Genomic DNA, 15,576 nt, shown 5'->3' on the forward strand with positions numbered 1-15,576 from the left:
GGGGAGGAGGAGGAGGGAGCTATCCACTACTGTGTGGCAGCCAAAAATGACAACATTTATCTGCAAAGCTATGCGTCCACGTTACATCAAATGGTTTGGGAGAAAAGCAAGCAGACCCCATTCAGCCCCTGGATTAAACAAGGCTCAGTTTCCTATCTCAAGTTAAGGGTGTTTCTGGTTTTATTTTAAATCCTGTTTTTGAAATGGGAGAGACCCCTTTAAAAAACACACCCTTCCAAAGCACCCATTCCTGCCCTCCCTCCCCCCCCCCCCCGTGTTGAAGAGGCTTCTCTGCTTGAACCCTGCTCAGATTTCGAAGTGCAGACAGCTAGGATGTGTCCAGACATATTCTCTTTATCCCTGGATTAACAGTTTGCATAGTTCCGCGATCTCCGATGTCGCTCGGGAAGCCCAGGGAAGGGGACAGGCGCAACGGGCGTCGCGCATTAAAAAGCGGAGCCCAAACTGGAATAGCTCAGAACTAGATCCAAGTCTCTTCCTGACCACACTGGCACCACCCAGATATGCCGGACTACGGTCCCCATCATTCTTAGCCTTGTTGACGAAGAACAGCGGCGGGATTCACTTACCTAACCTACCGGCTTGCAAATTTGAGGGCGTGCGTGCCGCCTTCTGCGCATGCGCAGTGCTTGCGCATTACGTCAAGGCGGATGGGTGGAGCCTCCCAGAGCCGCCCCTACTGGTTCGCTCGAACCGGACAGCGCCGGCTGAATACCACCTCTGACTAAGAATGATGGGGAGTGTAGTGCAGCTTATAGAACTCTAGGCTGGGAAAGACTGATGTAGCCTGGTTAAGAAATACAAGGGTGTGTTTTCCCCCTTTATTTTGTTTTATTAATTTATTTATCTGGCTTGGTTTCAGAGAGCTACAAGTATCAATATTAATGCCAATTTCTTCTCGTTTGCAAGCATAAACCAAAGCCAAAAGAAATTGGCAAAACGAGAAGGAACTGGGCGTGGCTAGTCTAGTGAAGAGAAGGCTCAAGGGAGACATGATAGCAGTCTTCCCATATCTGAGGGGCTGCCACAGAGGGGAGGGGGATCAAGCTGTTTGCACCCAAAGGCCAGGCAAGGAATCATGGATGGAAACTGACCAAGGATAGATTCAACCTGGAAATAAGGAGGATTTTTTTTCTGACACTGAGAATAATCAACCAATGGAACAGAAGTTGCCTTCGGAAGTTGTGGGAGCTTCATCCCTTGAGACTTTCAAGAAGAGATTGGACTGCAATCTCTCAGAAATGGTGTAAGGTCTCCTGCTTGAGCGGGCGGCTGGACTAGATGACCTATAAGGTCCCTTCCGTTAATTGTGTTAAAAGTATGAGACTGAGACATTTACGAAGAGGAAGGAAGAGCTGTCTACCTTTAATTCTGGAAGCCATTGAAGCGTCTCTGGGAATGTGTTGATCGAGAAAGAAGAAGAAAGAGGATTTCTCTCCAAGTTCTCTGCCAAAACCAACATCTTTTGTATATTCCGAAAAGTCTACACGTTGAAGGCAGCGCCTCCTGGCAAAGGATGATAACTTCTCTAGATCTTTGTGGCCCTAGCTACATCTACCTGTTCTTCTCCGAATTGGAAGTGGCATGGGACAATCTTGTCTGTTGTTCTCAGGGATACACAGAGAAGGTTAAGGTGAAAAATTGGGGGGGGGGGAGGAGAGGGAAGGAAGACCATTGCCCTACATCAATGGTTTTCAAGCCATTCTTTTCATATAACTAAGGTCACCTCCTCGCCCTTTCCTGCCTAATTCTCGATCATCGATGAGACTCTGAGCAAAGTCTTCAAAAATGGGATTAATTCTAGCTGGTCTAGAATTTTTCTTTGCTTCCAGGAAGTCTATTTTAAGGCAGGGGTCTCCAACCTTGGCAACTTTCAAGCCTGGCGGACTTCAACTCCCGGAATTTCCCGAACTCCCAATTCTGGGCGTTAAAAGTCCGCCAGGCTTAAAGTTGCCAAGGTTGGAGACCCATGTTTTAAGGGATGAGATCTCAGCCGCAGTTGCTCCCTAAGACTGAGAAGTTCTGGCCAAGCAAGGCAGATGTCTTTCCTCTTGTAGAAGAAATCAAAGGCTCCGATTCTCAGCTCCCAACCCTATTTCCTGCCATCAAACGGTTGGTGTTAGAATTGGAAAGTGCCTTGCTGGGTCAAGGACCAAAATACTAGAATATTGTTTTCTCCTTGCGCAGGCATCAACGGACACATGCCAAAAAAGCCAACACAGTTCTAGGCTGCATAAACAGAAGGATAGAATTAAGATCAGGCGAAGTGTTAATACCACTTTATAAGGCCTTTGGTAAGGCCACACTTAGAATACGGCATCCAGTTTTGGTCACCACGATGTAAAAAAAGATGTTGAGACTCTAGAAAGGATGCAGAGAAGAGCAACAAAGAGGATTAGGGGACTCGAGGCTAAAACATATGAAGAACGGTTGCAGGAATTGGGTATGTCTAGTTTAATGAAAATAAGGACCAGGGGAGACACGATAGCAGTGTTCCAATATCTCAGGGTTGCCACAAAGAAAAGGGAGTCCAAAGCACCTGAGGGCAGAACAAGAAGCAATGGGTGGAAACTAATCAAGGAGAGAAGCAACTTAGAACTAAGGAGAAATTTCCTGACAGTGAGAACAATTAATCAGTGGAACAACTTGCCTCCAGAAGTTGTGAATGCCCCAACACTGGAAGTTTTAAAGAAGAGGTTGGATAAACATTTGTCTGAAGTGGTGTAGGGTTTCCTGCTTAAGCAGTGGGTTGGACTAGAAGGCCTCCCAGGTCCCTTCCAACTCTGTTATTCTAAATAAGGATTGGGCATCAATATTCTTCCTTTTTCGGTGCTGCCGCATTTCCTAGAATAAAGGGGTTGGAAGGCCCACGAGGGTCGTCTCTCCAAGCCCTCGTAGAAATACCAATTAAGCTTTCTTAGAAAGGTCGACGGGCCAGCGCCCTCTTCTCAAAAACCTCCAAGAAATGAAACCCCATCTTCTCTGCCAAAGGGGAGGATTTTAGGGAAGAACTCCGTGAAGAATGGCAGACACCTCGTGTTTCGGGGCTGCTGGGATCTATATTTTTATCTCCCAGCTGACTCAGAGGGCTTACAGAGAGCGGCTGAGATGGTTGGGATGCTTACGGCTTGCTCACCTGATGGGCTCCCGAATGCCTTTAATAGCCAGGAAATGCTTTGGCTTGTCTTTAGCAAACAAGTATCAAAAGACCCCCCAAAGGGCCTAGATATTTCACCAATGACAGCAAAGATCTTAATCTGTCGCCCAGACAGACATGCGTTCCTCGCATTCCATCAAACTTCAGCGTGACCCAGAAACAGAAGCCAGGACCAAGCCGTGTTAGATGTAAGAGATGAAATTACTCCCAAGTTTGGTTTATTTTTTTAATAGCGGACATCTCCCACGGATTTAGCGCATATCTCCCCAGCGTGCCCCTACCAATAGCTCCCCCTCGTCATGCCAGGAAAGTATAAGAGGTACAGTAAAAAATTTCAGGAGGGGGTTGAGGGGAAGGGCTGGGGACCCTCTCTGCCCACTGCTCCTCTCCTGAAGGCAGGCCTTTTGCTAGCAAGAATGTTCCGGATTGGACCAAAAAGGGTTTGTTTACAACAGACGGAGAGCGGAGAGCCCACCCAGGATGACAGATCTTTTCTTAGCTGCCGATGATCTCATTTCTTGGCTGGCTTGTCCCAACCATCTCTTTACCATCGTTAGCCACCAAAAAAAGGATTGTTCTTGTGTTACGTAAGGCGACAGGAGAAGGGGATACACGCCTTCCTTTCCCTAGCGAGGCCTTTTTCGGTCATCTGCTTTTTCCCTCCTCTGGACGTTGCCACAGTATCAGATCATTGGGAGCGATTTAGAACAGGCTTCAATCAGCCAGTTGGTCTTCCCGGCCAACGGAAAGGAGGCGTTAAGGCCGCCATGTCATCGGCGGGGCGGCTTTAAGGTGAAGGGCATCCTTGTTTAGTGAAGAGAAGGACCAGGGGAGACATGATGGCAGCGTTCTAACATCTCAGAGGCTGCCACAAAGGAGAGGGAGTCAAACTATTCTCCAAAGCACCTGAGGGCAGGACAAGAAGCAATGGGTGGAAATTAATCAAGGAGAGAAGCAACTTAGAACTAAGGAGAAATTTCCTGACAGTTAGAACGATTAACCAGCGGAACAAGTTGCCTCCAGAAGTTGTGAATGCTCCAACACTGGAAGTTTTTAAGAACAGATAGGATATCCATTTGTCTGAAGTGGTGTAGGGTTTCCTGCCTAGGTAGGGGGTTGGACGAGAAGACCTCCTTCACCTCTAAGTGAATCCAGATTCCCCATTGACTTTGGTCACAAGAAACGATCACAGGCGACCGTCATAAATATGAGCCAGTTGCCAAATGCCTGAAGTTTGGATCACGTGACCGGGGGAATACTTCAACGGTCGTTAAGTGTGAAAAATGGTCATAAGTAACTTTTTTTTTCAGTGCCCTTGTTGCTTGCCTAGTGGCTTCCCCACTGAGGTCCTCTCTGGCCATTTCTTTGCCTATATCCGTGATGGCGAACCTATGGCACATTTGCTGTCACGCCAGCTCTGGCCATTTTCGCCCTCCCCAGGCTTCAGGAAAGCCTTTGGAGCATGGGGAGGGCATGTGCAGCTCATGTACACGGGGGTGGTGATGGTGTGTCACATGCAATGTGCAGGTGGACAGGAAGGATTAAATTAGTGTGGGCATACGTGCAATTTTACCATGCATGTCCTACACTATATCGCCAAAAGTATTCGCTCACCTGCCTTTCCTCACCTATGAACTTACTGTAAGTGACCTCCCATTCCCAATCCATAAGGTTCAATAGGACATCGGTCCACCCTTTGCAGCTATAACAGCTTCAACTGTTGAAGAGCCAAGGTGGCGCAGTGGGTAGAGTGCAGTACTGCAGGCCACTTCAGCTGACTGCTAGCTACAGTTCAGCGGTTCAAATCTCACCGGCTCAAGGTTGACTCAGCCTTCCATCCTTCCGAGGTGGGTGAAATGAGGACCCGGATTGTTGGGGGCAATATGCTGACTCTGTAAACCGCTTAGAGAGGGCTGAAAGCTCTATGAAGCGGTATATAACTCTAACTGCTATTGCTAACTCTTCTGGGAAGGCTGTCCACAAGGTTCAGGAGTGTGTTGATGGGGATTTTTGACCATTCTTCCAGAAGCACATTTGTGAGGTCGCACATTGATGTTGGATGAGTTGAAAGCCCTATGAAGCAGTATATAAGTCTAACTGCTATTGCTATTGCTATTTACATGGCCTACCACTTCGTGGCTGAGTTGCTGTCATTCCCAAACACTTCCACGTTCTTATAATACAGCTGACAGTTGACTGTGGAATATTTAGGAGCGAGGAAATTCCACAACTGGATTTGTTGCACAGGTGGCATCCTATCACAGTTCCACGCTGGGATTCACTGAGCTCCTGAGAGCTGACCCATTCTTTCACAAATGTTTGTCAAAACAGTCTGCATGCCTAGGTACTTGATTTTATACACCTGTGGCCATGGAAGTGATTGGAACACCCGATTCTGATTATGTGGATGGGTGAGCGAATACATTTGGCAATATAGTGTATATCGTCTATCAAGGCCATTATTTATTTATTTATTTATTAGACTTATATACCGCTTCATAGGGATTTCAGCCCTCTCTAAGCGGTTTACAGATTTTTAGCAAATTGAGTCAGCAAATTGCCCCCACAGTCTTGGGTCCTCATTTCACCCACCTCGGAAGGATGGAAGGCTGAGTCAACCTTGAGCCGGTTGAGATTTGAACCGCTGAACTGCAGATAAGTCAGCTGAAGTGGCCTGCAGTACTGCACCCTAACCACTGCGCCACCTCGGCCATGTTGGTTCCACAGAGGGGGAAAAACCTACAATGCAGCCCGGTTGATCATCGCCTTCCCTGATCACTTCCCGAGGTCTACTAAGCCACATACAGACCTCTTGTGAATCCTGGTTTACTTCCAACTGCGCTGCTTTGAGCCTAACCATAGCTAAACCTGGATGGAAGAATTTGCCCCAAAGACCAGGAAGATGCGGGGATTTGATCCCCCCCCACACTTTTTATCCGAGTCCAGAGAACCTCTGGATTGGCCTGTTCTGACCCAGCCTTCGCGAGGAATGATAAGCCCCTTACTCGCAAGTGAGACAAACCCCTTTTCAAAACGGGGAAGGAACCAGAGGTGTCCGTCACATATTGTAACAACCGGTTCAACCACAACGCGAAAACGGGATCGCGCGTGCGACATGCAACCTGGAAGTATGGAGGAACTTCCTAACAGGGAGGAGAATTAACTAGTGGGACAGAAATTGCCTTCAGAAGTTGTGGGTGCTCCCATTACTGGAGGTTTTAAAGAAGAAACTAGACAATGGTATAAGTCAGTGATGGCAAATCTTTTCGGCACCAAGTGCTCAAACCGGAATATGCGTACATTCACATGCATTTGCGCGCCCCGGAGTGCTGGAACCCCAAAGACTAGTTAGCCGGCATGCACATGCCTGGTTTTGGCCAGTTTTAGGCTGTTTTTCCAAGCTGTTTTCCGGGCCATTTTTCAGGGTGTTTCAGGCTGAGCTTGTAAGTCTGCACATATTCTCCCCTTATTAGAGAGATTGCCAGGGAGGGCAGACAATTTTTATCTAGGCTTTCTCCTCCAGGACACTAACCCGGAGCCGAGGTAGCGCAGTGGGAGCCGAGGTGGTGCAGTGGTTAGAGTGCAGTACTGCAGGCTACTTCAGCTGACTGCTAACTGCAGTTCGGCGGTTCAAATCTCACCGGCTCAAGGTTGACTCAGCCTTCCATCCTTCCGAGGTGGGTAAAATGAGGACCCAGATTGTGGGGGCAATATGCTGACTCTGTAAAACCGCTTAGAGAGGGCTGAAAGCCCTATGAAGCGGTATATAAGTCTAACTGCTATTGCTAACTGCTATTGCTACCACGTATGCAGTGGCAAAGTTCTGTGTGGCTGCAATGTCCATATGAAAAAAAAATTGGCTACAGAAGTATAGTTGTCATCTGATACCAATTATCTGGACATAACTCTAACAATCTTTGGACCATTGAATTTACTCCTATACTTAACAGCGTTGCACCCAGGTTAACCAAGGAGTGACCCCAACAATCTGAAAACGTGTATGTTACTTTCCACTTTTAACGTCAATGCTTTTTAATTATATCTTAATGTCAGTACTTTTTAACATATTGTAAAAACTAATGTGTATTGCTGGTCTTTGACTGTAACAAAGATTTACTTACTTACTTACTTACTTACTTACTTACTTACCTTACTTACTTACTTAATTAATTACTTAATTACTTACAGGGTGTTTCAGGCTGTTTTTGTGCCTAAAATCAACCAAAAAACAAACAAAAAACACCCTGGAAAAGGCCCGGAAATGTTTGTTTGTTTGTTTGTTTGTTTTATTTATTTATAGGCCGCCCTTTTCCCTGAGGGGACTCAGGGCGGCTTACAATCAAAAAAGGAAGGGGAGTGTAGGACAATACCTACATGCCCCCAAAACGGTTTGAAAATGGTGTGAAAACGGGCCAAAAACATCTTGGCAGTTTTTGGGTCGTTTTCAGGCGCCCGCTATTTTATACGGTAGGATACTAAGCCCTTCCATTTTGCACTCTACTTCTCCTGGTCTTGTGATCTGCAACAGCTGAACCCGGACCAAAGTGGGATCGCAAAACTACCATTTTTTTTGTGTGTCTTAAGCTGCCACGTTGTACGGGGAAACGTTTGCAAGGCATCTCAGTTGAGCCCGGCTTCCACCGTCATCCGCCTCTCTTCAAAGAAACATACGTCTTTATCAGCGCTGCCCCAGGCTGGTGACAGTCCAGCATTTGAGGGAGGCATGACATTCCCCCGAAATGTCCTCGTGCCTCTAAGCATCTTCTCTCCAAAGGGTATCGGCTTCCCGCTTGTTCGCTCCATTTTTAAAAGCCTCATTTTCGGAAGCGCGCTCATTCTCCCTGACCTGGTGAGCTTTAAAAAGAAAAATCAGCAGGCTTGTCCCTATTAGCATTCCCCTTGACCTCAAGATTTTTTGGCAACCTTTGCTTCAAATAGCTCCAATAGGCTAGACTGTGAATATGATGTCCTTCGTACCCCAGACAGCTGTCCTTCGGGGCTGCCGGTTATAGGGAAAGGAAGGCGGCGGGGGGAGGGAGGATGAACAGATCATCAGCAAAAATCCAACATTCACATCTCCACTGAGCCGGTCGGTTCACAAACACAAACTTCTGTTGGGATATTTAAGCACATTGCAATGGTGTTCTGATCTAGGTTTCCCCAGCAGTGCAAAGCTGGAGTTCCTCATCCCGATAAACTCCTTTTATTTAATTTACAGTGAGTTCCTCTCCAGGAAAGTCTTTCCTCTCCCACAGTCTTTCAAGATAGTTCACAGTTACCGACCTTTATCAGGCTTGGAGAGTGTCCAGGGCCGATATCTTTCAGATGCCGCAATACTTGGCGAGAATGCGGGAATGAACTAATGGTCTCCTGCAAACTCCACTCCCCTTTCGCTCCTCTTTTACTCCTTATGGGAGGGGCCATTCACAATCCACCTGTGGCCTTACTCCCAAGTCGACCCTTGTTCCTTAGCGGTTCCCTTCGTCTGGCAACTCTGTGCATGCGCACACTGGGAACAGGATCCAGCTGTTCATCTGCCTCACGGATGTCTGACTCCGAAGGCAGCTGATAACTGGCATATGGCTTTGGCCCCATCTCTGCCTTCAACACAGAGTCCTCATCAGAGCCTTCCCCAGATTCTGGGACTGGCCCATGTTCCTCCCCAACCTCCTCACTGTCCAAATTTGCTGCCAGCTGGCGGGCCACAACAAGTGGGTGAAGTTCATTTTGGATGTGTTGTGGCCCGCCAGCAAAGCTGGCGGCAGAGTCAGACAGCGAGGAGGTTGGGGAGGAAGATGGCCAGTCCTGGAGTCTAGGGAAGGTTCTGACGAGGGCTCTGCATCGGAGGCAGAGAGGGGGCCAGGGCTGCCCAACATTTATCACCTACCTTCGGAGTTGGAGGTAAAGCGGGGCAGAAGAACAGCTGGAGCCTGTTCCCGATGTGGGCATGTGCAGAGCTGCCAGGAGAAGGGAACAATTAAGGAACAAGGGTCGACTCGGGAAGAAGAGCAAAAGTGGACGCTGAATAGCTCCTCCAATAGGGAATAAATAGGAGCAAAAGCGGAGTGGTGCTTGCAGGAGACAATTAGTTCACTTATTATTGTGAAGATTTGGGGATCTGAGTTTGTGCCTTCGCCAGATATTTCATTGTTCAGCATTGTGAATAGACGTTCTCAGCCTGGCAACTATCTAAGGACTGATAAGGTCTGTGGTTGCAATTAAACCTTGTAAGACTTATTCCCGGGACTTTTCTGGATGTGAATTCTAGGAATTCACATTAACCAAATAAAAAAGGAGGTTTGCAGGACAACGAGTCCGTTTTGTGATTCTGTTAAGGGTCAGAACAGAACAGTGTTTTTGGGCCTTCCTTTGCAACTTCTTTGAGGCGCAAGAAAGAATCCAAAGATCATGGAAAGACCATCTCTGGAAAACCTCCAAGCATTTATTATCTGCGAAGGGCAGGTGATCATTTAAGAAAACCACCTTTCTGGTTGAGTCCTCCAATTCCTGGAATCAACTCCAAACCACAAGTTGCTTTTTTTTTCTTTCAGTAAATGTGTTTTTATTTTTTCCATTTTCATTTCGTACAGTCACATATATACTGTGCATAACCGGGGCCATATAACGTTAAACAATAAACACAGCCATTCCTCTTGTCAACAATACCCCCAAAAATACAAACCCAATGTACCTCTTCGACCCTCCATACACCCTTTCTTTCGCCCCCCCCTCCAACTTTCCATCTTCCCTCCAACATTCCCCTCTACCCTACTTCCCCTCCCACTCCTCTCTCCCAGTACACTCCCTCCCTTCCTTCTCACCCTCCCTCCCATCCTCTCTCCCACCCTCTCTACCCCTCTTTCTTCTATCCCTCTACTCCTCCCTTCGGTGTATTTCTACTATCTATTAATATATGCAGCTTATCCTATTTTTACAGTGAAATTAAAGAGCAACAGTATACAAGGGCAATCGCGTTACTATAAAATCTAACACATACTATATATCCCCCCTCCCCCCTCCCCCCTAACACCCCAACCACGACTTGCTTGAAACTCAAACCAAGAACAAGGCACCCCTCCAGAGCCAAGTTCCAATTGTGTAATTCTGGTTGCACACGACAACCTTACCTTTGGATTAACGTCCCAAAGAGCAGGTGTAGGAACTTCTGCATGTTCTCTGACCACAGCCAACTCCACTGGTCCACCATGATCAGACAAAGGAGGTCCAGAACGACGTCTGCCAGCGAAGTTTCTGGTCCTGCAAACATAAAGAAGATTTTACACCAGGCCCACAACTTCGCTATTGTCCATTCACGTAAGAGGACCGTCATGTTTTTCCTAACTCTAGTTGAGATACTAAGAGATCACATCAACATGAAAAGTATATACGCTTAACCATTACGTTTGGTGTACTGGGGAAGGTATTAGGCTGGAAACCAGGAGACTGTGAGTTCTAGTCCTGCTTTGGGCACGAAAGCCACCTGGGTGACTTTGGCCCAATCACCAGGAGACTGTGAATTCTAGTCCCATCTTAGGCACTAAAATAGGCTAGATGATTCAGGGCCAATCACAGGAAGCTCGTGAGTTCTAGTTTAAGGTATAGAAGCCGCCTGGGTGACTTTGGCCCAATCACCAGGAGACTGTGAATTCTAGTCCCATCTTAGGCACTAAAATAGGCTAGATGATTCAGGGCCAATCACAGGAAACTCGTGAGTTCTAGTTTAAGGTATGGAAGCCGCCTGGGTGACTTTGGCCCAATCACCAGGAGACTGTGAATTCTAGTCCCATCTTAGGCACTAAAATAGGCTAGATGATCCAGGGCCAATCACAGGAAACTCGTGAGTTCTAGTTTAAGGTATGGAAGCCGCCTGGGTGACTTTGGCCCAATCACCAGGAGACTGTGAATTCTAGTCCCATCTTAGGCACTAAAATAGGCTAGATGATTCAGGGCCAATCACAGGAAACTCGTGAGTTCTAGTTTAAGGTATGGAAGCCGCCTGGGTGACTTTGGCCCAATCACCAGGAGACTGTGAATTCTAGTCCCATCTTAGGCACTAAAATAGGCTAGATGATTCAGGGCCAATCACAGGAAACTCGTGAGTTCTAGTTTAAGGTATGGAAGCCGCCTGGGTGACTTTGGCCCAATCACCAGGAGACTGTGAATTCTAGTCCCATCTTAGGCACTAAAATAGGCTAGATGATCCAGGGCCAATCACAGGAAACTCGTGAGTTCTAGTTTAAGGTATAGAAGCCGCCTGGGTGACTTTGGCCCAATCACCAGGAGACTGTGAATTCTAGTCCCATCTTAGGCACTAAAATAGGCTAGATGATCCAGGGCCAATCACAGGAAACTCGTGAGTTCTAGTTTAAGGTATGGAAGCCGCCTGGGTGACTTTGGCCCAATCACCAGGAGACTGTGAATTCTAGTCCCATCTTAGGCACTAAAATAGGCTAGATGATCCAGGGCCAATCACAGGAAACTCGTGAGTTCTAGTTTAAGGTATGGAAGCCGCCTGGGTGACTTTGGCCCAATCACCAGGAGACTGTGAATTCTAGTCCCATCTTAGGCACTAAAATAGGCTAGATGATTCAGGGCCAATCACAGGAAACTCGTGAGTTCTAGTTTAAGGTATGGAAGCCGCCTGGGTGACTTTGGCCCAATCACCAGGAGACTGTGAATTCTAGTCCCACCTTGGGCACAAAAGCAGGCTAGATGATTCAGGGCCAATCACAGGAAACTCGTGAGTTCTAGTTTAAGGTATGGAAGCCGGCTGGGTGACTTTGGCCCAATCACCAGGAGACTGTGAATTCTAGTCCCATCTTAGGCACTAAAATAGGCTAGATGATCCAGGGCCAATCACAGGAAACTTGTGAGTTCTAGTTTAAGGTATGGAAGCCGGCTGGGTGACTTTGGCCCAATCACCAGGAGACTGTGAATTCTAGTCCCATCTTAGGCACTAAAATAGGCTAGATGATCCAGGGCCAATCACAGGAAACTTGTGAGTTCTAGTTTAAGGTATGGAAGCCGGCTGGGTGACTTTGGCCCAATCACCAGGAGACTGTGAATTCTAGTCCCATCTTAGGCACTAAAATAGGCTAGATGATCCAGGGCCAATCACAGGAAACTTGTTCTAGTTTAAGGTATGGAAGCCGCCTGGGTGACTTTGGCCCGATCACCAGGAGACTGTGAATTCTAGTCCCACCTTAGGCACTAAAATAGGCTAGATGATCCAGGGCCAATCACAGGAAACTCGTGAGTTCTAGTTTAAGGTATAAGCTGCCTGGGTGACTTTGGCCCGATCACCAGGAGACCGTGAATTCTAGTCCCACCTTGGGCACAAAAGCAGGCTAGATGATTCAGGGCCAATCACAGGAAACTCGTGAGTTCTAGTTTAAGGTATGGAAGCCGCCTGGGTGACTTTGGACCAATCACCAGGAGACTGTGAATTCTAGTCCCATCTTAGGCACTAAAATAGGCTAGATGATCCAGGGCCAATCACAGGAAGCTCGTGAGTTCTAGTTTAAGGTATGGAAGCCGCCTGGGTGACTTTGGCCCAATCACCAGGAGACCGTGAATTCCAGTCCCACCTTGGGTGCAAAAGCAGGCTGGGTGACTTTGAGCACATCCCTCCTTTTCACCCCACACTGTCTCACAAGGTCGTTCCTTGTGGGGAAGGTAGAAAAAGGGAGTGTTCACCACCTGGAGTTACTTATAACCATCGTTTAAAAAGTCTAAAAATAGCTTTTATCCCTCCTTAAAGCAAAAAGGACATGCCAACTCTTCTTGTCTTATTCCAGATTAGGCCACGGGATTACCGTAGGATTACTGCTCCTTCTTAAAGGCAGTAAAAACAAATCAGCAAGGGAGAAACGGATAATCAAGCAGTTATTTGCAGAAGAAAAACAGAACAGTAAGGCAAATCCAGACAGTAGGCCTCATTCGGCCTACAAACATTGCTGCCCCCCCCCCCTTTCTGATTGTGCTAGTATTGTAGCCGCCACGGACATTGCTTAATGACCGTATCAGGAAAAGCTGGGATAGAGGTCATTAAGCAAGGCGATTACATGAGCCGTATACGTAACTATCATCGGAATTTGTGACTGCAATGGCCAGGCTCCATTACAGTTGTTAAACTTGAGGATTACCTACAGCCAACCCTTGGCTCATCTCCGAACGGAGCAGCTCCGGCTTTAATCGTTACTTCGATGTGGGAAGCATCTAAGAACTGCGGCGCGCTGCAATGTGAGAAGCCACAGGCATCCAGAGGATCAGGAAGTGCTCGTGTTGATTTCCAGGCCTTGCTATAAAGAGACTCTTTTCTCATCTTTTAGAGATGACGTCGCAAGCTAAATCCTTACACAACCTGTCCAACCCACTCCGGCTTTCGTGCGAATAGAACAGAATAACAGAGTTGGGAGGGACCCTCAGAGGTCTTCTAGTCCAACCCCACTACTTAGGCAGGAAACCCTCTTCAGACAAATGGTTATCCAGCATCTTCATTTCATGCCTCTTTTACCTTTCCCCCAGCCCATATTTGCACTGTGCATCGCATGCCATCGTAGAACCGACTCCGAAGAAGAATTTGGTAGGTAGAGAAAAGAGTTTTAATAGATTTATTTCAAGCCGGCCCTTAATTCAGTATTGCTTTCAATCAGAGGTGTCCAAACTTGGGAAGTTTTAAGACTTGTGGACTTCCAACTCCCAGAATTCCCCAGCTGAGGAATTCTGGGAGTTGAAGTCCACAAGTCTTAAAACTTCCCAAGTTTGGACACCTCTGATTTAAATCCTCCCCTACTTTCATGAGGAATTATTTCAAATTCATGCTATTCTGCTGCCACCTTGTGGTCGATCTCCAGATTTGACAAATAAGAGACCATTTCGATTTCAAAAGCTCCCTTATTGCCTTCGTAACTAAGGACGTTTTGTAACAAAATATTAATATGTAATATCTACTCCTTTTAAGGTAAAGGTAAAGGTTCCCCTCGCACCTATGTGCTAGTCGTTTCCGCCTCTAGGGGGCGGTGCTCATCTCCGTTTCAAAGCCAAAGAGCCAGCGCTGTCCGAAGACGTCTCCGTGGTCATGTGGCCGTCATGACTAAATGCCAAAGGCGCACGGAACTCTGTTACCTTCCCACCAAAGGTGGTTCCTATTTTTCTACTTGCATTTTTTACATGATTTCGAACTGCTAGGTTGGCAGAAGCTGGGGCAAGTAATGGGAGCTCACTCCGTTACGCGGCGCTAGGGATTCGAATCACTGAACTGCTGACCTTTCTAATCAAGAAGCTCAGCCTCTTAGCCACCTGGTCTCCTTTTACATGTTTTAATTTCTGGAATTGATTGAGAGCTCATTGCAACATTAGTTGGCTGATGCATATGAATCCAAGTTCTCAAATTGCACCTAGTTATCTGTTTTGGTTTTGACCTACCTACTGTAAGTGGTGCCACCAAAGGTGATTCCTATTTTCCTATTCCTATTTTCTACTTGCATTTTTACATGCTTTTGAACTGCTAGGTTGGCAGAAGCTGGGACAAGTAACGGGAGCTGACTCCGTTATGCGGCGCTAGGGATTCGAACCGCCGAATTGTCAACTTTTCTACCGCGTCTTAGCCACTGAGCCACCGAGTCCCATAACAACATGTAGTAGGATGTTAATGATGGAGCTGAAGTTTGCAATTTCTAACCTGGGTTGAGCAAGCTTGGAGAACATCTACACACCGTACCGAAAAGCAGTATATGGAGCAGAAGGAAGCAAATTTTGGAGCTGCAGAGAACGTACCAGAATTTGTGTCTTCCTCCGCTGTTTGCTGCAGCACCTCCGCGGGCTTTGGGTTCGAATGTGAGGGAGGTTCTTCATCACCCTCTCTCTCTGGACCTTCACTGGTCATGGCCTCCAGCAACTTCTCCTGGTTTTGAATAAAGGACTCCATCCTTGCCAGGGAGAGGACTTCGGAGGCCTGGAAGAAGAGGAGGGTTGTGTTGTGGCTCGCCAGTGGCCAGTGGATCTGGCAGCGGATTCGGACAGTGAGGAAGTTGGGGAGGAACATGGGCCAGTCCTGGAGTCTGGGGGAGGAAGGCTCTGGGGAAGGCTCTGATGAGGGCTCTGAGTCGGAGGCAGAGAAGGGACCAGGGCCATCTGACAGTTATCAGCTGCCTTCGGAGTCAGATATCAGTGAGGCAGACAAACAGCTGGAGCCTGTTCACAGTGTGTGCATGCACAGAGTTGCCAGATGAAGGGAACAGCTAAAGAATAGCAGTCGACTTGGGAGTAAGGCCACAGGTGGTCGGTGAATGGCCCCTCCCAGAGGAAATAAGAGGAGCGAAAGGGGAGGGGAGTTTGCAGGAGACAATTAGTTCATTCCTGCCAAGTATTGTGGATTCTGAAAGATATTGGCCCTG

General features: G+C 47.4%; 1 protein-coding gene across 1 annotated transcript in view; it reads right to left on the bottom strand.

Annotated features, from left to right (window-relative positions):
- SNX19 (sorting nexin 19) overlaps window positions 1-15,576 on the bottom strand; it is a 50,489-nt gene that overhangs the window by 23,808 nt on the left and 11,105 nt on the right. Inside the window, exons 7-8 of the mRNA XM_087706367.1 lie at window positions 14,957-15,134; window positions 10,306-10,435 (exon numbers count right to left, since the gene is read on the bottom strand). Of these exons, the coding sequence (XP_087562493.1) occupies window positions 10,306-10,435; window positions 14,957-15,134 (308 nt within the window). The remainder of the gene's footprint in view (window positions 1-10,305; window positions 10,436-14,956; window positions 15,135-15,576) is intronic.

Source organism: Thamnophis sirtalis, unplaced genomic scaffold (assembly GCF_051295495.1).
Source record: "Thamnophis sirtalis isolate CommonGarterSnake01/CBP01778 unplaced genomic scaffold, rThaSir2_p1.2 scaffold_2, whole genome shotgun sequence".
NCBI classification, from domain to species: domain Eukaryota; kingdom Metazoa; phylum Chordata; class Lepidosauria; order Squamata; family Natricidae; genus Thamnophis; species Thamnophis sirtalis.